Source organism: Polyodon spathula, chromosome 14 (assembly GCF_017654505.1).
Source record: "Polyodon spathula isolate WHYD16114869_AA chromosome 14, ASM1765450v1, whole genome shotgun sequence".
Taxonomy (NCBI): domain Eukaryota; kingdom Metazoa; phylum Chordata; class Actinopteri; order Acipenseriformes; family Polyodontidae; genus Polyodon; species Polyodon spathula.
This window is the reverse complement of record NC_054547.1, coordinates 6,294,239-6,318,008: the sequence shown is the minus strand read 5'-3', so window position 1 is coordinate 6,318,008 and position 23,770 is coordinate 6,294,239. Positions and strand designations below refer to the sequence as shown.

The 23,770-nt window shown below is 40.3% G+C and overlaps 2 protein-coding genes and 1 pseudogene across 3 annotated transcripts; 1 reads left to right on the top strand and 2 right to left on the bottom strand.

Annotated features, from left to right (window-relative positions):
- The first annotated feature begins 39 nt into the window (after positions 1–39).
- Positions 40–6,050, top strand: lrrc41 (leucine rich repeat containing 41). Of its 2 annotated transcripts, none has more exons than XM_041270599.1 (10): positions 40–282; positions 1,080–1,166; positions 1,601–1,671; positions 1,807–2,704; positions 2,926–3,152; positions 3,771–3,870; positions 4,132–4,230; positions 4,423–4,545; positions 5,120–5,195; positions 5,442–6,050. In XM_041270599.1, exons 1-10 carry the CDS (start codon positions 192–194, stop codon positions 5,659–5,661), a joined length of 1,992 nt encoding a protein of 663 aa, XP_041126533.1. In that variant the 5' UTR covers positions 40–191; the 3' UTR covers positions 5,662–6,050. The 2 variants fall into 2 exon arrangements, with proteins under 2 accessions (XP_041126533.1, XP_041126532.1); XM_041270598.1 differs by having other exon boundaries at positions 41–282; positions 2,926–3,156; positions 3,715–3,870; positions 5,442–6,048.
- A 229-nt stretch (positions 6,051–6,279) lies between these two features.
- Positions 6,280–14,938, bottom strand: rad54l (RAD54 like). Its single transcript, XM_041269905.1, has 19 exons — positions 14,444–14,938; positions 14,016–14,143; positions 13,811–13,891; positions 13,370–13,489; positions 13,026–13,086; positions 12,724–12,859; positions 12,415–12,484; positions 11,954–12,242; positions 11,685–11,809; positions 11,253–11,403; positions 10,750–10,876; positions 10,577–10,651; positions 10,172–10,302; positions 9,873–9,983; positions 8,482–8,605; positions 8,228–8,306; positions 7,915–8,094; positions 7,396–7,559; positions 6,280–7,032 (listed from the first exon to the last, which is right to left on the bottom strand). Exons 2-19 carry the CDS (start codon positions 14,016–14,018, stop codon positions 6,831–6,833), a joined length of 2,229 nt encoding a protein of 742 aa, XP_041125839.1. The 5' UTR covers positions 14,019–14,143; positions 14,444–14,938; the 3' UTR covers positions 6,280–6,830.
- Positions 14,939–16,498: 1,560 nt separating this feature from the next.
- On the bottom strand, positions 16,499–21,532 carry LOC121327075 (annotated as a pseudogene).
- Positions 21,533–23,770: the final 2,238 nt, after the last annotated feature.

The window sequence follows — 23,770 nt, the reverse complement described above, 5'->3', positions numbered from 1 at the left end:
AGAGCCTTTCCACATCTCGTCGGCGTCTTCTTTCGTCCCTTCCGGTGGCCATGTTTGGGATGATTACACTGCCCTCAATGTTTTTGAATGTGTTTATCTTATGAAACCATCGGAAATGTTAACATTTTCCCCAGTCATCAGCATATAACAAAGTAAGTGAAAAGGGGTTTAAAAAAATCTGCGGGCAAATAATGACTAACGAAGACAAACCACAGTCCCTCGTAAAACTGTGTGCAAAATCAGTATGCAAAGATATGGGCAGACTTGAACAGCAAGTTTGGGGTAAGTGTTTTGCGGTATGTATTATTTTGCTTTGTTTTATTCAAGGTTCACAGGAGGTTCTGAACACTTACCTTCCACCAACTCATTTTGCTCGGGTCGTCAAGATTTCAGAAGGAGAACAAGGGGAATACGTGAAATTAGATACTATTCTAGCTGTAGAGACGTTTTTAAAGTACAGTTACTGTACCAAATAGAAGCTACTGAAACAGTCCCTTATTTAAAGTTGTAAAGTAAGGTTTGTGATAAAGAAACAATTGGAATAAGTCCGTTGGCAGCGAGCCTCACTTATTTTCGCTCGGTAATTATTTTTCTTATTTTATAACATACTGTGAATACTGATATATATATATATATATATATATATATATATATATATATATATATATATAAAATTTTCTGTCATGCTGTCTGCTCTTTAACACATCCAGTCTGTTCTATCTTTGTGCTTTGGTGTGATATTTTATTGTTTGTAACAACTGTCAGAGCAGAAATGAATTTTGCTGTAGTTATGTCCGGGTCACGGTGCTATCTCGGCTCAGGTTAATACATTTCAATAAGGCACAATGCCCACATGCATGGAAGCTATTGGAAAGTGAACTGTCTGACCTCATGAAAACAAGAAAAAGTTCTCCTTGCCATTACTGCAGAACCGTAAGGAAGTAGAAATGCCAAATGAGCTTGTTACCAAAAAAACAAAAAAACAAAAAAAAAACATCTTTATGTAGTTTGACTATTGTATTTCAATACAGTCTTGCACCCACAGCCAGGTATTCACAGTTATCAATCTGTCCTTTTAGATTTACCAGCTTCATTGATAGAAGAACTCTTGCCTTTCTTGAACATTTTCTACTTGGAAAGAATCGAGGAGGTTGCAGTCCGGAAAGGTGAGTTGTTGTCACGCCCCATAATCATTCTAAATTTGTCACAATCACTTTTTCTTCCTGTTATTTAGTAACTAAGCGATAAATGTAAAAACTGCAGGATTGTGGATCTCAGTAATGATCAATAATGCAGCAACTTGACATATTCAGCCACCACTGTTTATTTTGCATGCAATGATATACACAGCTACAGAAGTGCACGTCTTTACGTTAAAATGCCGATTGTTGTAGCTGCTTGCTTTTACACACACAACAAATACTGCTGTCATCCACAAATATTAAGATTGTTGATGCACCACATGAGGGTGAGACCCACACTGTAATATTTCAATGCCTGTTATTGTGATTATTATTGCTAATAATTAGTGTAAACTGGGTCTTAGACTGCCTACGATGGCGGCCAATACCTTTTTAATGTATGTTTTGGTTGTCTTTAGGCTTGTCCACGGCTTCTGTCTGGTTAAGAATATGGATGGAAGTGGTAAAATATAAGCCCTTAGGAAGCAAGGTCAGTTTTCATCCCAAGGGGTGAATGTCCTTGGAATCAGGAATAGGGATATAGTGGGGACTTCTACATTTATACTTGCATGCTTCATAATTTATAATAAATCATCATTATTATATATTTTTTTTTTTATCTTAGCCAGTGAAAGATTGGAGGCAGAAGTTCCTCGAGTATCTTTTCCATTGCGTCCTTCTTAGAAAATCGCTGGCAGAGGACAACCCACGGCTGCAGGACCCTCGGTTCTCTGCCCTGACCCTGGGGGCGCGCTATGTCCAGCGTCTGACCCTATCTTCTCATCCTTATGGGGCAGTCAGGCTGGCCACAGATGAGCTCCGTCCTATCCTGGAGATCCTACAGGGCACTGTCACACAACTGAAGCTCCATCACTTCAGTCAGCGTCCCCACGAGGCTTCCATGAAGTCCATAACATTGCTTCTCCACCGCCTCATCCACCATGGCTCTGTCCACACACTCACCATCATCAATTGCGACAAAGCCATACCCTTCATTCTGATTCGGGTCCTCCGAATGAGCGCTGGCCAGCTGGACCTGGAGATGCGAGATGATCTGGGAGTTTGTTTCTGTTGTGACCGGGAATCCGATGTCAAGCTACAGGCTAATGGACAGCAACGCAGATGCCGTGCCCAGCAAGAGCGGGAGACTGTGGCTACAACTAAAGACTCTGGCAAAAACAGCAGTAGGATTCTCAAAGCACTTCCTCTGCAAGAGGGAAAAGGGGCAGCCAACAGCGGCAAAAGGCTGTCAGATAATAAGTTTTGCACCACTAATGTCAAATGGCCACGATTAGAGCAGGGGGTGGAAGCAGGGGAATGTTTCAATACCCTGGAACCAAGCACTGAAGGCACACCCGCCCACACTGCCACCCCTCAGTCCTCACAGGCTTTAGGTGGGGAAAGGATCCTCTTCAGAAGCATCACTGCATTGGAGGTGGACTTGTCTTCGACAATAATTCCGGAGCTGCAAGCCTTGCTTCCATCCTGGGTCAGTCTTTGCTCCTTGGACTTATTTGGTAATAGTAAGTATTCACCATGTAAAGCTTGGTTTCCACTGGCAAAATGTGTCCTAATTCAAAACCAAGATCTAAGATCTTCTCCAAAAGGGCCTATGCAGAATTTTGTTCGGAGTACATTGCAAACGTATGGGGCTCTAGAAACGTGAGTGTGTTACTACTAGTGGCATCTTCTGTTTCAGTTTTGTCTACCTAGTGGTCCCACTATCTTTCCAATTTCTCTGCAGGGTTCAGTGAGAAGTCTGATCTTCTGAAGGTGGTGGCTGCCTTGAGGTCCTTGTGCCAGCATCCCGAAGGCTCCATCTCTGCGTTGTCTATTGACAGTGTGTTCTGCCCGATGCCTATCACTGCCTTTATGGTTAATTTGCTGTCTACCTGCCCTAAGCTGGAAACTCTTAGTCTTAACTTCGACGTGGAGGAGGAGGACAGACTGTCTCCTCCTCAACCTATACCCGTAGGTAATAATCTCTATAACCGGGAAATCGCTAACGATACTAATGCACCCATAACTTCGGAAACACTCCTAGATTAAAAGTTAAAACATCAAAGTAACTAATCATTTTATTCAAGTTTGATGATGATTATAATGATTCATAATAGCACCTGTAGAAATAGTCTTTAGCTTTCCACACCCTAAATAAAAAACTTTAGAGTTCCCTTATCAGTAAAACCTATTCTAGAGGAGGAATGCACTTATACCCTATTCACAATACCTAAATCATGCATGTTCAACACGCTGAAAGCAGGATTGTACTGACAATGCTGTTTTTATAGGGTATTAAAGTGGGAGAGCTGGCACCTTTGTACTTCTGTAGTAGTCCACTGCTGTCCAGAACCAAGAGTAAATGCCTTATGACAGGTTTTATTTATAAACAAATCTTTAGTTTTTGTCCTAGTGCTTTCCACACACTGATGCATCTCAAAGCATGCTACACTGCTACTGAAGGGGAAGTGATGGTAGCCCTGCGTACAGATCTTTTGTCTTTTTTTTTTTATCCTGTATATTTGCTTCACAGATAACTCTCTGACCAAATTACAAGTGGTTTTCCCAAATGACCCCATCCAACTGCAGGTCTTCCTGAGTGTGCTGCGCATTGCACAGAGCCTGCAGCATCTTCATCTGAGCTGGACATCAAACCAAGGGTTTGGCACATTGCTGCTCACCCTCATAGGTAAATACTGATGGAATCATGCATTAGGCACCATTTAACAATGAAACTGACCCTTCTGTGAAGGTGTTACAATACAGTTGAAATTAAAATAAGCACAGTAAAACACAAACTGGAGAAAACTGTTGTGATTAAATATACAGAACCAATCTAGTGGTACTGAATCAGCAACTCCATTTGTGTTACAGTGTGGTCATGTATGTTTTATTGTTCCTATTACTAATATATAAAACAATTTTTTGTATATGTTGTTTGCTTCCTTAGAGTCTAATCCTAACTTGTGCTGGTTAACGCTGAAAGGGGCAAACCTGTCTGCTTGCCAAAAAGAAGTTATTTGCTTTCTGAAGAATTCTTCCCTGCAGGGTAATGTCCACAAAATTAAGGAAAGAATGCAAGGTCTAGTGAAGTTATGAGTAGTATAACCTAGTATTGAAAATTAATATGTAGGGAGTAATAATGGAGTATGCATGCATGTACATAATTACATAAACCAAAAACTAAAATAGTTATACAAATAACAGCCAAATGTTAGTGGGGTGTTTTATATGATTTCAGGTGTGGACTTCACTGACTGCCGACTGTTCGAGAAAAACAAAGTAGAGTTTTTGGGCAAATTGGTCGACGCTGTCAAGGGAAGCAAAACTCTCAAGTTCCTCCATCTTCCAAAAAACCGTCTTGGTGAGCTACAGTGTTTTCATTTAAAGTTTCTGCTGATACTGTTTACACATTGTTGATGATTATTTCCAGTATTTGTAACAGCTTGTGATTTTGAGTGCAAGTTAATTTTATCTTGCGTGCTGATATCTGCAGTGTGTTGCCAATTCAAGAACCAATATCAAGGTCTAAATTTTCCTTTTAACCAAATCAATCAACATTTGTCCAGGCTTCATTAAATATAACCTTACTTATTAACCCTAAAGCCTTTTCAGACAATCCACCAACAGCATCACACAAACGAAACAGCAGCTTTTATAAGAAGCTAAGAAATTCTAGAATGAAAAAGGGCCATTCGGCCCACCTGCGCTCGCTGGCATTGATGCAAGCATGGTCCGTTAGCACAGGAAAGGATAAACAAAATAAAACCCCTAACCAGGTTAGGAGGGGAAATGAAACCTCTGGAAATCGGTGGCTAAACCGGTAGCCCTTCCTACAGACGGCTAGCTAAAGGTCTTGTTATGATCACAGAGAGAGTTTTTGTTTGAGTACAATATCTGAACTTTGAAAGTTTTCTTTTTTTTCTTTTTTTAACCAGGTAATAAGGGTCTGGTTACGCTAGCAGAACTCTTTTCTGGGAATCCTACATCCCAAATAGAGCACTTAAACATCAGGTATTGTCTTTACATATTTCATTGATACATTTTACACTTACTTAAAATAAACAGTTTTACAAATGCTTATTCTGTAAATGCTTTAAAATGTGGTGATTACATTTGTTTTAGTTGACTAATAAATGCTAACAATAACCAAAACATAACTGGCAGTTTATTAAATATTGTTATACATTTGACCTTTCAGCAAAATAGGCTAACAATACAATATCTTCTATGATTTGTGTTTTGGTTAATTCCTTTCAGTGCCAACTGCATCCTTCCTGATGGGCTGCTGGAGTTTGGGAGGTTGCTGGAACAGCACCCCCCCTCTTCTCGACTCTTGCTGGACTTGCGGCAAAACCCACTTGACCGAGACCCCGGGACTGCCCAGCAGGCAATGGAGCTGCTCAGGAGACGGTGTCAGGTGGTGGGCGACATGTGGAACTCCCGGGCTGCCTTTGCAGACTATGCTAGTGTCATGTGATCAGTGGGGCTGTGAGTATTTTCAGATCCAATTTAAAAAAAAAAAAAAAAAAAAAAAAAAAAAGAAAAAGCGCATCTTTTGAAATACTGTGCCTGGTTAAAGCACTATTCATTCAAGTCTTTGAACCTTAAGAGAATGAGTTTGGTAGTGTTATATAGCCCCTCAGGGGCTAGGCTGTCTCAATAAAGAATAGTACAAGAGTGGATAGACAGGAGATGGTTGTTCAATCACGCTCCTTTTGAAGAATCCTCAAACAATATAATTTGGCCAATGTTGTGCTGTCCTAGCTCTGTGGATATCAGATACTTGTCTCTGGGGTCACCTGTATATCAAAATTGTCACCAATTTGTATACATTTTGTAATATTAAAATGACTAAAAACAAAACTTGTGATTCTGTTTTTTTTTTTTTTTTTAACACGTTAAATTAAGAAAGCTTTAACATAACAAGCTACATACGTTAAGTACAGTGCCAGGTCATGGCTTCAAATTTTTACCCGCAGCAGGCATGTAGGGAATGTTTAGTTTCATCATTGCAGTGTGGAATATGGACAATTCTAAAATTCTATTAATATAAATCCCTACATTTTTTAACCAAGAACTACTACCAAGTGATGCTTTGTCACATTTGTTTCATACTGTTTTTATTACGATATCAATAGATTTCAAAAGCATGTATACAGATATTTACAACATAAATAAATGTGTTTTTGAACAAAAACACTTTGCGAACACAACAATCTTAGATCTGTCCAAGACTTAATTCTCAAACCCCCCCCACCCCCAAAAAAATTATTCACACAAAATAAAAATCTGTATCTTAAGAAGACATTTTAAACCTGGAATATTTCGTTCATTATTTTGGGTTAGTCTCCCATTGCTAGAAAATAAAACTTTACTTGTAACTATGACGTAATGAAACTGGTGTGGGAACAGCTAGGCAATCTTTGCTTTACCAAGCGTGCATGATTTGGGGAGAATACAGAGGTCGTCATCACCTCCCCAGGTTTTCTTAATTCTGAAGGTTTTTGCAGTCTTACACTGTCACTTCACAGTCCCATCCACAATACTATTTTAAACTCAGGTGATCCTGTGCACCTCTGATAGCACTCTAGATTCTCCAGAACATTGCAGTGATACACCTTTTCACTTTGGTAGGGTGTGCTTTTCTCATACCAGCCCTCTTTGATCCTCATGCGAGCGCTGGTGAAATACAAAAGTGACAGCTGCTTCCCAGGATGCTTGTAGCACTGGGTCCCTCAGCCCTCGCTTGTCGGCACAGTGTTGCCATTGAGACAGATCACACGTGCAGTCCGCGCCCTCTGGGGGAGGGCGGACCTGACGCCCGTTCACGCAACGGCTGCAACGGAATCTGAAGGGCAGAGAATTCCAGCGAGTTTATTAACACAGTCACAACTGATCATACATAAGTGGCATTAATAGAAAATATGGCCTGATGTTTTTACAAGCAAAAATATATTTAAGGGATAGGTAGCCTCTGCATTTCCAGTCCAGGTCTTTGTTCCAACAAACTCCCAATTATAAAAACTCTAAAGCCGTTCATTATTATACATGAAATGGTAAATCAATCCAGGATTGGAAAGGACTACAACTGGTTTATTATATGTATTTGAATGTGGATTCACTTGTACTCTACATCATGTACTACTTGGGCATCAGAATGTTTAACACCAGCATGTGGTTGTTCTGTATGAGTGATCTTTAAGGCTCCTACCTGGCGTGAGTGTCGCTGACGGTGTCCTCTGTGAGTGAGAAAAGCTCTCTGAGCTCTCCCAGGGAGAAGTGGCGTTCCACATCCTGTTCCTCATCCACCACACAGCTGCTCAGAGCCTTCTTGTGGGCCTGCCGCTGGAGGATCTTCTCCTCGATAGTCCCGGTCTGCACACCAGTGAAAGACATTTAAAAAATTGGGAAGTATGCCAGAAGCTCATAGTGACTACTTTTCCTAAACCTTTTAGTTTTAAAAATAACTTAAGACTATCAAATTGGTCCATTACATCACATCTCCAGGAAAGACAAACATTTCTATTAAATTAGATTTAGGGTGGTGTGCTTTTCATCGAGAGGTGGGTCGTTGCACTTCCGGGCAATCCCAAACAACAACGGTATAGAGGTGTGCAGGATAATAGGAGAAGTCACCCCCCCGCCCCCGCCATTGGGTCACAAACTGTCCTAATTTATCTGTCTTGTAAATAAGTTTTTTTTCTAACACCCTACTTATCCCAGTCCTTACCGAAAGCAGTCTGTAGATGTAACATGTCTTTTTCTGCCCATCTCTCCACACTCGAGCCATTGCTTGCTCGTCATTGGCTGGATTCCAGTCGGGGTCAAACATTACCAGACGGTTAGCACCAATAAGGTTTAAGCCACAACCACCAGCCTTGCTACTCAGCATGAAGATAAAATCTGGGCTCTAAAGAGACAGAAAGTGATGGAACAGAGAACAAAATCTATAACAGGCAGGTTTACGCTGAACTCCAACAGTCAGATTTGTTGTTTGTTAAACTGACCTATAAATAGCAGAATAAGAAACAGACTGTACTCACCGAAGGGCTGTTAAACCTCTCCACAACCTTTGCTCTCTTCTTAATAGACATGGTGCCATCAAGTCGAACATACAGGTACCTATGAATACAAACAAAAAAAAATAAAATAGTACAAATATTCAATAGATGCTGCCTCTCTTCGAGAAAAAGCAGCAACTGTTGGAGATTATTATTTGGTTATAAAATTACGAAAATAAAAAATGGTTTTAGTTTTAATGGTGCCAAGTTTACCCAAGACAAGTCAAATCCCTCACCTGCGAGTCCTGCAGAGCTTCTCAAACAGGTCTAGCGTTTGGGTGTAGTTGGACACCAAAACTACCTTATCACTGGTTGTGCTCCTGGTCATGGCTAGAATGTAGTCTAGAACAAGCATCTTTCCTGGAAAAGAAAAGAATAAAAACAATATGGTCACTGATCAGCTACCGAATCTCTATGGAATTTCTGTAAGCACACATCAGGCTGTTCCTTTTACCAATGTATAAACACAGCCATCTTTCAGGACTTCTTGCAAGGAAGTGGGTTTCTGCTAAAAAATTTTTTTAAAAGTTCCAGGAATAACAACATCTTTGCGTTCTCATTTGCAGTACACAACAGGCTTCAATAATGGCAAACAGCTCTACCAGTTCACAAGTGAGTGTGCGGCTCATTGAGGCCATCAGTGGCATAGGGTTGTTACCTAATGACAAGTTTCATCTAAGAGTTTCGCAAACTTTGATTGGCAACCGAAATGAACACAGGAATAATGAAGCCACGACCCAAAATGATTTACTATACTGTATTTTAACTGAAATACTTTAACCGATCAAAAAGCCACGTTTAATTTATCTGTAACTACATTACACTATATAAGCTGTGGGAGAAAACCTGTTTATTTATTTATTTTAATTAACGAGTCAGACACGCGGAGACTGTTAGCTTTGTGTGTGTTACCTGACTGTTTATTAAACCCTCTTATTTATCCTGTTAGTTATTGTTTATGGCATTTATTTTATCGAACTTGTAAATTAACAAACTGTGCATTTTAGACCAGAATACTTGCCTGGATTGCTTCCTTTACCTCCATGTTACAATATCAATTTAAAATTGTGCAGCAACATAATGAATACCAGTTTTAATTTTCAATTCAAGCACTGCAAACATACCGACAACAGTCAGTTGTGCAGTTTTTTGTTTTTGAAACATGCATTGTAACCAGGTAGGATATATTCATCCCATTCTTCTCTGAAACAGTGACTGATTTTTTAAGAATGTCTTGCTGTTTAGCTAATTGATCAGCTTTCTTCTTGAAAAACTTTCCCAACGCAATCTGGATGCCGTGTCTCAAGAAGCTAATGCCTTAGCTTTCATGAGCGAGTACTTGACAACAAATGACACATGAGGACGGAGATCATCCTCGTCACGAATGTAAAAAAAAAAACTAAAGTTAATATAAGATGGTAATAGCAAGTTTTTTTGATGTTTTAATAGATTTGTATGCAAATTATATTTATTTGTAACATAAGCATAAAAAGTTGTATATCTTAACAGTGCACTGAACACCACATGTTTTAGACTGTTTGGTGACCCATCAGAAACCTTGCCGTGGCCCGTATTTGGGACGGTATAATAATGGAATGGTATAAAACAAATCCATGTGGTCAGTTACCTGACAGTTGTGGTTCCACAGATTTGGTGCAGTATCCAGGTGGAAATAGCTCCAGTGCTCCCTCAAAGCCTTCCTCCCCATCCACACACTTGTCATAGATCAGAGCTGGGTCTGAGCACAGTTGAATGAAAAGCATTTCAAGTTAAGGAAAAACATTGCACATATCATAGAGTCACAGTCCCAATCATCTAATCGGGACTGTCCTAAAGATAAGCATCTTTAATTTTTTACATTTTGTTTCAAGGGACTATAAGTTTGGGTCCCAACAAAGCCTGTGGTCGAGTAGCAGGGTTACTCACGGTTACAGAGCTTCTTCAAAGATGTTATGGAGGACAGAGACGACACGCTGATCTTGCCTTGCAGCAGCTCCTCTGCTGGCTTGGCCTGCTTAAGGAAGCGTTTATAGAGCTCAGTCTGCAGGGGGGTCAGCCTGGGAAGGAAAAAAAAAAACATGCTTCAGTTGGATTTGAAGCATAGTCAGTCATTCTCAATTCAAGACCGGTAGGAAAACTGAACCTATTTTGGTACTTTATATATTAGCTACTGTTAATTTAATATTCATTAATTTTGGGGTTACACAACTATGATAGCTTACATATATACACTGAATGTTGCTCAAGTGATATTTATTATGCTGGAAGTACATTAATCCTTCCACGGGAGTATACACTACATTTTATTTGGAAGCTTTTCCTAAATAGTACCTGCAGCAGACAACCTGCTCGATCTTCACAGGAAGGTACTTGGAGAGAATGTCTGATGTCCTTCGGATTAAACACCTAAAATGGTTGCATTAAAAAAAAAAAAAAAAAAAAAAAATGAAACTGATGTATGGTTGCAATAAGACATTTGACAAAACAGTTCATAGCACACCAACCTGTTGACAATAGAGATGAGCTCTTGTAGTTTCTCCTCTCCACGCTGCCTCTCCTGATCACTGGCATCAGCATCGCGTCCCTTCAGAATGGGAATTTCAAAACGCTTCTTAAATTCCTGTGACGTTCCTAAAAAAAATTTAAAAAAAGGCCAAACACGTTGCATCTGACGTTAACATTTGTAACGGAGTGTTTAGATACACAAAACCAAACCAGCTCTAAACCATGTTGAAAACTGAACAGAGAATACACCTGCTGTTCTTTAAGAATAACCTAGAAGTGGGAACGTGATGAGCAGAACCTACTGTCCTTACTATATTTTCAGTATGCAACAAATCTATTTTATGTGTATATTTGTGTATGAAAAGGTGAAGGAATGTGTAGTTAAATTTGATTTGTATACAATATGCATGCAGTCAAACCATAACAGTGTGTTCTACAGAGTAGTATTCTTCTTTAACAAGGGGTCCCTTTATTTATGCGATGTGCAAGAATGCTTCCTCACCGAGAATGCCAGTGTTGACAAAGTGCACCAGGCTAAAGTACTCAAGCAAGTCGTTCTGGACAGGTGTGCCCGAGATGAGAACACGACGTTGGGCACTCATGGCATTCAGGGCCTGGTACGTCTGGTTCTCAGAGTTCTTCAGACGGTGACCCTGGTCAGTAAAGAGAAATTAGCAATAAGGATGGGGGACACAAATATATTCTGGGGATGGACAAAATATTACAAGACCGTTCCTTGCAAAAACATAATCTACGAAATTTTAGATACAAAAAAAAAAAATCTATTAGCAGTCTTCTACCAAAGTCTGTCATATCTGCATTGTGTGCTACATATGGAAGGTGCTGATAATTTTTTGGGCCAGCCCTTGAATATTGATACAATATATAATAAGTTTCACTAACAGACAAAACAGTATGTATAAGTCTCCAGTACCTCATCACAGATGACCAGCCCGACAGTCCCCTTGTGCAGGACAGCAGTGTGCAGCCGGAAGGTCTCGTAGGAGATGATCAGGATGGGCGACGGCACCCTCAGCCCATGCTGAGACATGAAACTCACTGCACAAGGAGAGAACAAACACAACATTTGTCTTTCTCTAAGTTAAAATAAGCCCAACTATGGGACTTCTTTAACAAACTTGGTGCACCACTTTTGCTTATCAGTATACTGTATATAGTATTTCTCACAACTTTGTCTCTTACCCAGTTTCTTGTCAATCTCATCCTTGGATCCCCCATCGATTGCTAGGGGCTGAATTCTCCCACCGAGCCACTTCCCCACCTCGTTATACCAATTCCTGACAAGACTGGAGGGCGCCACCACAATGGCCTTGTCAATCTCAGGCTTGGCATCGGGGCTCTGCCTCAGCAGGGTCCACATAAGCGTGATGCACTGCAGAGTCTTTCCCAGTCCCATCTCATCTGCCATGATACAGCCATAGCTCTGAGGAATCCTCCTGCCTGTCACACAGTCCCACAGGAACTTCACACCCTGGAAAACACAGAGGACGAACTCAGTAGCACTGTGGCAACTCTTATTTTCATCTTCATCCCCAAACAATAACAAGAAAATGTTATAAATCTGCCATTTACACATATTGCACCAAGTTGTATTGTTTCAAAAAAGGTAGTCATTAAGAAATAGGTTTGTTTTGCAGCAATACCTCTCTCTGATGGGGCCTCAAGACCTTACACAGTACAGGATCCACAACCACGTGTACTGGCAGCTTATCTCTAATAAAAACACAAATAAGAAATGATTGAGATTAACCTGGTCCTTTTGGTATGAAGTTATGATGCCAACAGATGAATTAACAACATAGATACAGCTAGAACAGAAAAGCCTAGTTTTTCCACTTACAATTTTTAACATAACTATTAAGCCTCCACATTCACATGATGAGTTTTGTAATCACTGGGATTAATTATTAGTCAACATATTCCAGATATGATCAATTCTACTGCTTACTCACTTGTCTGCCTTAATCAAGTCATGGGCACCTAGTGCAGGAGGCTCGTATAGTACCAGGGCCCCTTCTTCAAATGGGTCATGCAACGCTTTCCTGACTCCTGAACGCTTCAAACCCAGTGCCTTCAAACCCAGGGAACCTGCATACAAGAGACATGAAGTTACACAATGAGCAGTTCTGTGCCCTCACAAATAGTGCAAAATTTCTGCTGAAATAACACTACAGCAGACTTCTTAGTCACTTAGGAGATACATATTCTGGTTCTTTGGTGTAATTTGGTTGGGTGCTTAATAAAAGCTACTTACCAGAGTAATTTGGAATGGGGACTTTAAATGGCTTTGACAGAATACTGCGAATAAAAGCTTCCTAGAGAGAAAACAGAAAAACAATACGATGAATATGACAATACATTGCACCACCAAAAAGCACCATTTAGATCAGTAATGCAGCATTCACCCTTAAAACATGACCAGGATCTGAGACTTAGTACTTAGTTTGCTGCTCAACAATATGTTGTTTGTGTGCTTTAACTATAATTATTATTTTTTTTTACAATGACCTTAACTGGCAAAATAAATATTTAAATTGAAGTAATACATTAATACAATAGCATTATAAAGCAACTGGCGTTATCCAAAAGTATACTTACATGCTTGCTGCTGTCAAGGCAAACTGGTCGATTGGTGAGCTGGGTTAATGGTTTACGATAGGAGGACACATAGCTTTCTCTGCTTTCATTCTCTGATCCGCCTTTTCGACGTTTTGGGATCTGAAATGAAGTTTAAAAAAAAACAAAAAAAACAGTTGGTGCAGAAAGTGCTATTTGATCAATACATACTGCAGTTATTTGGATAAACTGTTCTATTCTCAATACTCCTGAACTGTCTCCAAGCATTAAAACACTCCCAATCCACTGGTCCAACAATGAGACTAGCCAGCCGCCAGACAGTAATAACAGGGATAACCGGGCTTCCATCAGCTGTATATTCTCCATTCCTCAATTGTGCCCAGCAGTTCTCAGCTCAATTCTTAATTTTAGCTTTATTCTCCACTAGCAATTGCTGTGCACGTTCAGATGTTAATTACTCACAGCCTCTGGATGCCAGTCTTCATCGCCTGAGGAGTCTCCCTGTTTTCTCTTCACAAGTTGGCTGGGGGCAAGGCTTCTCCTCTGTGCAGACCAAAAAGAGCAAAGGAGAGCGAGGAATTAAAAAAAACTCTCTCTCACACACAGAGCAATATACAGGCACTGATTTGACAACTCCAAATATGGCCTAGTGGAATTATTCACTTACCATGTTTTCCTTGAATCTCAATGTTAATATCCTCAGATCTGGATGCCTGTCAGTTCCTGAATCTCAGCATCTGTTTTTTGTTTTGTTTTGTTTTGTTTTTTTTTTAAGGCTGGAAGTCAGCAGGAGCACTTGTGGTAAGAGGGTAAAAAATAAAAATATAATTTCAGACATTTTCCTGACGCCCTTTCATTAGGTTAAACGAACAGTACCGTTTCTTATGTCTGATGCACATAACATCTTATTGAAATAGCTGATGGTTTATATACATTACCTATAGATAGTACATGTAACTTCTCTAGCGATCTAAACCATATATATTCAAGGACACAGTGCTATGTGTGCTTCCTATAATAATCAACTGCAGTGCAGTACAATCGATAAATTAATGTGTTTAACATAGTCACTGAAACTGGGATCTCCGTACTTACATACTAAAATACAGCAATGGTATTTCTCAGTTGTGCCAAATCTCCCAAAGTTTACACTCCGGCAATTTGTCCGTTGTTTCTGTTCAGCCTCGCTGTTTTAGTATCTCGTTATAGTATAATTCCAATCCATGTATGTCTGTAATTAATCTCCTTCTCTCGGTACAGTTTTTTATTGTAGGGAAATATACTTGTAATGCAAGTAATCCTCCAAACACCCTCTATAGCTAGCCAGTGTTATTATTGAATATACCGCGCGCTACTGACACACTCACAACGGAATTAGTATTGGGACAAACTTCAGCAAAACGCGTTTTTCAAAGTGTATGCAATGAGATAAAGTACGTATTGAAAAAAAAAGAGCTGGGATGCTGTATTAAAACACGGATCGTTTTGTTGGTGTTATTAAATACCCAGACGCTTATTCTTTAACTTAGACAATGATGATTGATTCTCCAGCTGTCCAATCATTCGTGAGCTGAGGCAGGGTGTTAAAATGCCAGGTAAGCACTGAATTTCGACGACTGTTATTAAGAAAAATAATACATTTCAGTATTTGGAATTTAATTTTCTATCTCTGTATTTATTTTTTTTTTTTTAATTTCACCAGACAAGGGAAACACCGTTGTATATTTAGTTATGAATCCACTTTCTCCGAATAATTGTGCTGGATATGAGCGATCTTTAAAACAGTAGTGTTGACAAATTTGTCAAATTGAAACAAAGCGAGACGCTATCTACACCTTTTTATTTTAGTTTATTCACGGTTATCTGTGTAAACATGCTATTTAAAAAAAATATCTGCATTGCGTATTTTATGTAAATTATTTAATGAATAAACGCAGCACGCACAATTACTGCCTGAGACTTGGCTTTATTAGAGTGAGCCAAGAATAACCTCACTAATAATATATCGCGAGAAGGCACTGTAAGGTAAGAACTTATGCAATAGTCAGCGTGCCCGGAAACAGCCAAATAAGATCAATTGATGCCCGTGCCCAAATTACTTTGAGGACCACTGTGATTAACGCATCTGAATTTTATTGGGATTAATATAAATATTGAATAATAAGTGTATCTTATCCATTACTATAATACACACAATGATGATGCCTAAAAGAAACATGGCATGTCTCTCCAGGTTGAGATGAATTAGATAAAAGCATATACATGTGTTTGTAAATGTTTTTTTGTAATGACAAATTCCACTGTAAACTTGCAGTCCCTTCTTCACGTCATCACATTATTTGCGGTGATCTCCATTTCTGGCCCTATGGGTCATTTGCTCTGTCTAAAATCACCCCAGATGGCTTGGCCCCAATTACATTATGTAGTAGCAAAGACAAACAAACCAGGACTGTTCGAGTTCTAAGGTTACAGCTATGGTAGAAATTCAAAATCCCATATGGAGGCATGTCCCACCTCCCCCTTTTTAATGAAATTTGCAAAAAGTGTGTTCTAATTGGCAGATCAAATTTACAGTAATATACTGGTACTTTGTCATTACAACATCTTCTCACAAGATGGCAAAAGATCTCAGAGTTACAAGTAGTAAAGTCAAAGCCACATGGTTACATTATGCTAAACACCACAAAGTGGTTTTCATCCTAAGCTATATAATGTAAAACAAGTAAAGCCAAGTTTCCACCACAGTAACCAAGGAGTAGAGCTGGGCAGAGAGTGGGGAGTAAAGTGGACAAAATACATTTGGATCAGACTATTCTTTTTTTCTGAACTCCAAATAAGTGTTTGTTATATAAAAATGACAGGGAGTGCAGGCTTATTAAATTGTTAACCTAGGAAGTCAGGTCCCCTCCCTTAAATTCTTTAATATATGTAAAGCAGGGGGGAGGAGAGGAGTCATTATGTTTAATATTTGTGATGTGTAATCTTACACTGGCACATGGAAAAAACTTAATTTTTGCAGAACAAATTACAATGCAAATATACTGCAACACATAACTTAAATAAATAATTTATTTTAAAGAAGTGCATTTCTGTACATTTCCTTGTTCAAAGTTTAGGGAAGGTAGGCAGTCCAGTCATCTCTAAAGAAGCTCATTTTCCTTGTTCCCACTCCCCAAGTACATTTCCAGAGGCCTGAAATGAGAAGGACAGAGATGTTAGGTATGATTTTTAGCTCTATTGCGCCTCCTACTGGCAGCATCACACCCTGCACTGCTGTGCATGATGAAAGCAGCTCACCTGCAGAAAGAGGCGCTCCTTCCTCAGCTTGCTGTAGAACTGCAGCACCTCAGTGTTGGCTCTCACAACCTTGGGGTCGAAGTCCATGACCCGGAGCCCCTGCAAACTGCGTGCTAGAGAGAGAGCTACGTACACCTGGCCGCTCTCAAACACATGGGACAGCGAGATCTCCACACAGTCCAGTGACATGCCCTATCACCAGAGAAAAAGCACAGTCAGACCATTTGAAGTCACGTGGTACAATCCCACTACAGACCTGGACCCACTGTCCCACATACAGCTGCATCCTGGCTCAGATCCCTACCAAGGTGTTATTTTGGTTAAAGTCTTGAAATCAGCAGCCAGTTATTATTGTTAAATGTAATCTGCACAAGCCAGTGCCACAGATGCACACTATAGCAGCTTTAAAATGGCAATGAACAGATAAGGGATAGAAGTGTTTTTGAAGTTAGGGGAGCACAATCTCTAGGATATAGCACAATCCCAGCACTCTGTTCCCTTGTTCACTCCTATCCTTACCTGGATCTTGTGGATAGAGATGGCCCAGGCCAGTTTGAGGGGCAACTGCTGCTGGCTCAGGTAGATTCCACTGCCAGCTTTGAACAGCCAGTGCTGCATCTTCATGACCTCTGTGACCCCACAGAGGAACGGCACCAGAGGGAAGCCTAGAGAGAGCAGAGAGGGTCCAGAGGTCAGATAAATAGGCCCACTTTCCATTTACTGCACAAAATAAGGTGGTTACTGCATCTGTACTGTCCCCTCCCCAGTCAATAAAAGACAATTACAGTGGCTTGAAAAGATGCAGACACAGATTTGCAAAGTAAAATTGGTTTTACCACAGCCAGGATTAATAACTGTTGAGACCTGGATGGATGTTGGTCTCCTAATCTTCAACCACCAAGTACCTTTTAATTTGTTTACCCTGCTCCTATCTGTTGAACATCATTCTTGCTCTACTTTTGCAATTAGTGAATCCTTAAAAGAAAAAATCCACACATACTACCTTTGTTCCCAGTCTCAAACCCGGTCACCACGCCTCGTGCCCCGTTCACCAGGCCCTTCTGCACATCCAGATTCTTTGTTAGGATCACCTACGAAAGAAAACACATTTCATTCCGACAACCTGGACTGCCACCCTCTGGGATCTGGTCACCATATTACATGTGTATACATCAGTTTAATATAATACATTGGGAATGACTTTGTTAACATTCTAGTGTAGATATTCCAGTTAAAAGGTTGAAGAATGCTTAACTATAGTTGTGAACTGCAATACCCCATAGTTGCCTTGGATCATTTCTTGAAGAAAAAAAAAATGTAAGAACACACATCCTGTCTTTTAAATAAATTAAAATCATTAATTTTGACACACCATCTATCCACTGCCACCTCCATCCCCAACGAAGACTCACCTGAGCTCCCATCTTCAGCTGCAACACCCGCCCCACGGGACTCTGGGCATCAATCATCTTCACCAGCTGTAGGTCACTGTCCAGGGCCTCATATGCGGCTTTCACCTGACATTTTGAAGAGAACCATTCAGGTGGTCAGTCCCTGTATTTTTATAAAATATACATCCAGGCACCCCAACCAACACTCAGGTCAGCCAATACCCAAACGCTTGGGAATTATCTAGTCGTGAAAACACTTAAAGCTAGGAAGTACAGCAAGAGTTGTCCTACCTGGCAACTGCTGGAGCTTTTTCTCATTGGTCAGTTCCACATCGTCTTTATGTATGCACAGCCTGGTTGCTAGGATACCATCCTTCTCAATTTTGTGGTAGGTTGTTCTCATCAGCTGTGCTGTATCCTCTTCAGTGACTCTGGTGGGGGGCGGGGGATGACTTATGGTATAAATGCAGTGACTGGGAGGGCCATTCAACGAAACTGGTACAGCTGTTGCATGTACAGGTCAACATCACGCCAGTGACAGTCAATCATAATACATTGAACTTTGATAGGCCTTGGGGTTGCTAATAGTCCATATTGATGACCGATTCAATGCAAACTGGATAGATAAACATGAAGTCACTTCATAATCCTTGATTCTTCTATAGGCTCGATCCTCTCCAGTTTTAGAAGTGTGAAATCACAAGCTGGTAAAAGTCTTAATAAAAAACAAACAGAATCTACCCCCCCCATGTGGCAGAAATTAATACCCTGCAATAGCTACCAGTTTATATGTCAAGATAATAAATAAATAAAATAAAACAAGCCTGTTTATAAAACAGATCCCAACAGTAGCTCTCCCCCTACCCATATCACAAACTACATCAAGTTAGTACTGAAAACATATTTCCACCAGCCACACCTGCCCAGCCGCACTGCTTGCAGGAGAGAGATGAACGTCTTGTCTGTCTGTCTCTGGACCTCAGTCAGCTCCATGTTCACGTGGATACACTTCCTCCAGCTCCTCGCCTGAAACAGGAGGGGAAGAAAAAGATAAAGTGCTTTGCTAATTAGCTGAACCTGGTGCAGTTCCTATTTGGATTGGCCAACTTTTAAACCTGAATTAACTAAAGCACTCATTCCAAATACCTGTGAGAAAGCCTAGAGCTTTTCTAGCCCTGACTCTACAACAAGTAAGGAATTTGCAAGCAAAGTGTGCTTTTGTACAAAATGAGCAAGATGCAAGAAATGAGAATTACTGGTGGAAGAAGCCATAACTGTTTAAACATACTACAGTACTTTATTATACTCTGTTCTACATCACAGGCATTCCTGGGCTACCAATGGCATGGATCATTTCCTCCCCCGTCCCTCACCTGAAAGCAGAATTTAGTCTTCTCATTGCCATTTGTGACTGGAGGAAGCTGCAGGAAATCTCCACACACAATCAGCTGGATCCCTCCAAATGGCTCACTCGACCTCCTGATTGACCTGTTGAACAGAGAAATTCATAAAGCCTTACTCACAAAAGGTAGGGTACAAGTGTCTTTTTCTAGGGAAGCCCTTTGAGATGTAATACAAGTACATGTCTTCATGGCCAAGAGAATTCTTGTCCTGTTCCATGAATAGTTAAGGAGTTTGCTACTATATCATGTCCATCAATTGCACAAAATTAGTTCTGTTTGGGATTAATCCCAGTGCCAGTTGTGATAAGAGCTAAAACTACAAGAAATTTGATGCAGCATTTTGAGGATACCAGTTGCAATACAACATGTGTTTTTCCAGAAAGCAGTTAAATTTGTTTGTAACAGTATTATCCCTACCTGACAAAATACCTGACAACTTGTCAAAGAACTCCCCCTCTACCATGGAGACCTCGTCAATGACACGTCAAAGGACTCCCAGATGCTGAGCCAGCTCCAGACACTGCTCCAGGGGCGCCGAGCCTGAGCCGATACCTAGACGGGAGGGAAATCTCTTTCAGCCAAGCATCTTGTTACATAAGCAATTATTTAAATTAAATACACAACTTCATATGCATGTGTCTTAGCATAAAATCATATTTTGCCAAAAGCTTGATTTTACTGTTGCCCGAGCAAAATCAGCAAACATGATTTCTTTACTATAGTGCAACATCAGCAAAACACAGATTTGAATTGAATCATACTGATGACCAGCTTGCCTGCAAACGCATGGAGTGTGATGCCGCCAATGTGGCAGGCAGCCACCCCAGTGCTGGCTGTGGCATAGGTGCTTTTGGGGGGCAGGGATCCCACAATCCTCTTCAATAGAAAAGACTTCCCAGTACCTGAGCAATATAAAAGGAAGCCTTTCCTTAGATTTAGTTGTCAAAGCAATATTAAGTCAAAAACTAAATTTAATTACTGGTCACTGGCAGGGAGAAACTTTGCTTTGTGTTTCAGTCTACCATGCATTAGTATAAAAACAAAAACATATCTTTACCGGCGCTGCCTGTGAAAAAGACATTTTTCCCCCACCGAGGACTGCACTGAGAACAAGAGACTGCTCCGTCGACAACTTCCTGCCCACCGGCAACGTCAGTGCCAGCTTCTTGGCAGGATGGAGTGACTTCACCTAAAAACAGCAGAAGCAATAAAATCACTGACACATCAGAAACGCACAGACTTCTGACCTGAAACTTACCAGCATCCTGTTTATGCAATCAGAAGAATACAATCTTGCATGTTAAGAATCTAATCATTTTAAATACCTACCATGAAAGAATGAAGAGCCAGAGCTGGGGTGCACATGTTTCCTAAAAACAAAATAGCAATGCTCATGCAGCAGTGGGTGGTTATACATGACCAGCTTTAGTTTAAAGCAATTGTAAATTTAAATATGTGAAAGTGTTATGTTTTATTTTCTCTTTCCCCCTTTCTTATGGAAATCCCAGCAGTTCTTGCATACTCACAGGGCAGTTTTCAGAAGAGTCTGTCTTTTGCCTCTTCACCTGGAGGCTTCCTGCTCGGTTGTCAGCTCTCTCCTTCATCCCTTTGGGTTTAGTTGGGGAGTCTGCGTTCACCTTCCCTCGCAGCTCGTTTGCTTTCTGAACATCCTTCAGATGCAAGGGGCTGATTGTTTCAAAGCTGCGAGGAAGGCCAGCAAGCATCCTAGCCCGGTCCCCCAGGGGCTTCCCACCCTGCTTAAAGGCCTGGTGCTTGATGGACAGGGTCTTGAGGAAGATGTTGAGCCGGTCTGGGGGGCAGTCCGAGATCAGGACCTGGATGTTGTTAGGGACCAGCTTGATGGTGCTCCTGTCATCCCGAGCAAACCGGGTGAAGAGCTGGAATTCCCGCTGAAGGAAGCTCTGGTGCACTTTACCATCGTGCACACACAAGATCATCTCTCGAAGCTCATTGCGGCCAAGAGTCACGAGAGCGCGGCGGATGGCCTGTCGCTTGGTGGCCTGGCCGGCAGAGTTCAGCCACTCGACTGTGGCACAACACTGGATCTCAGCGGCCTCTGTTCTGGGCAGCATGCTGAGCCTAAATGGATAAGGAGAAATTCTCACCTGTGCCAGTTTATCCACCCCCCCATAACAATGAATGAATCAAACTGCCCTGTGTCCGGTCTGCTTGCGATTCATGATCTATTCCTCACAGGAGAGAGTATAGCCAAAGATGTACAAAAAGTAAGAGGGGGATAGGTAAATACAGATTCAAAAAGATGTAATTTCACAAGATTTTAGTTGACGAGATGTTTAAAATATAAAGAACATTTAAAACCTCTGTGTGATTTCAGGACTATAAAAGCACACTAATGAATGGAGGCACATCCAAACTGTTTGTCTGCTGACAGTAAAATTCAGAAACGCTTGAGTGTTATTGTTTAATTAAGGGTGCCCAGTTAATGTTTTATCGTACTGAGAAAACACACTTATGGAGCATTAACAGTAAGTCTTGACCACTTAAATTACCTACAGCTACGAGTTCTAGAATACTAGGAGACAAGTGAATTATAAAACTTGAATGGAAAGTTGTTTCTCAGAGCTGAAGGCAAGTAGGACTGGGTCTTGGATAAAGGTTACCGGTATTTAGATACATCACATCCAAATGTAAATTCGAGTTTAGATTTTTAAAGAATTCGGATATCAGTTGTAAGATAAGTACAGTGTACGCTAGTTTGTTTTGTGTCTCTGTGTGCTGGTGTTATTCTACCCTCCTTATCAATTGAATGTCTATCTTCTTGGGCTCTTACTATAAAACGTATTTTCCTTAGGTCACATATAATATCAGATTCAACTAAAGCCATTACTGAACACATTAAAATCGCACAAATTTTAACTGCTCCAAATCCAGTAGGTGCCTCATCAAGCTGTGGTTACCATAGCAGCGCATGGCTTCAGCCTGGTGAGTTGTCATGGTAACAAGCAGATTTGTGAGGCACTCAAGGTTTGTGACTCGAGTCACGCGGCAGTGAAGAAGCATTACCTGTTTGCTTTCTGGCGTTGCGCTTTGGCTACTAGTGAAAGAGAGTTGAGACTTTTAAATAAATATCACTAGCGCTTATGTGGACTTAAATGCATTTAATATTCTTAAATGTGTTTATATTTCTCAATTAAATAATACGAATAAGAATATGCAAAATGTTTTGGGAATTATTGGTGAAGCCATGCCCCAATTGCCTCGGCTGACGACTGGCCACAGTATTTAACTGCTCCTTCTTGTAAAATAAACGTGCATTTGAGTTAGAATACTTGTCTGGATTGCTTCCTTTACCTCCACGTTACAATATAAATTTAAAATTGTGCAGCAACATAATAAATAACAGTTTTAATTTTCAATTCAACGTCAAGCATTGCAAACAGTTGTGCAGTTTTTTTCAACATGCATTGTAACCAGGGAGGATACATTCATCTCATTCTTCTCTGAGACATTTTTTAAAGAACGTCTTGCAGTTTAGCTAATTGGTCAAATTTCTTCTAGAAAAACGCGTGTCGTTTCCCAACGCAATCTGGATGCTGTGTCTCAAGATTTCAATGCCTTTGCTTTCGTGAGCCATTACTTCACAACAAATGACACATGAGGACGCGAATTATCCTGGTCACCAATGTAAAAAAAACAAAAAAACAAAGTTAATATAAGACGGTAATAGTGAGTTTTTTGATGTTTTAATGATTTTTATGTGAATTATATTTATTTGTAACATAAGCATAAAAAGTTGTATGGTGAAACAAAATCTTAACAATGTGCACTACATTTTTTTTTCATATTTTTTAGATTGTTTGGCGACCCATCAGAACCTTGCCGCGACGCGACCCCCACCTTGGGAAACGTTGCTGTAGACTAGAGCACAGAGCTAGTGCCGGTAATGGATCGGAGAACTGCGATTTTCACCGTGGGAGAGGAAAGTAAATGGCGGGGTCTGATGAGCTGGCGGCAGGCGTTCATCATTAGGACGCAAATATCAAATTGCCGACAATCTCTCCAGCTTTTCCACTGCTTCTCTTGTATAATGGGCTTGTCTGCTGGGACACATTTCCCTTTTAACACCACAGTCTATGAAAACTGCCTTTGATTTGCTGATACATACAGTTTTTTTTTCTTCCTCTAAACAACAGGCTAAAATGAAAGTGACTCTATATTTTTTCATATTTATATAATATATATATATATATATATATATATATATATATATATATATATATATATATATATATATAATTATATATATATATAATCAAAAACATTTACATACACCTGTACTCTAGTAACTT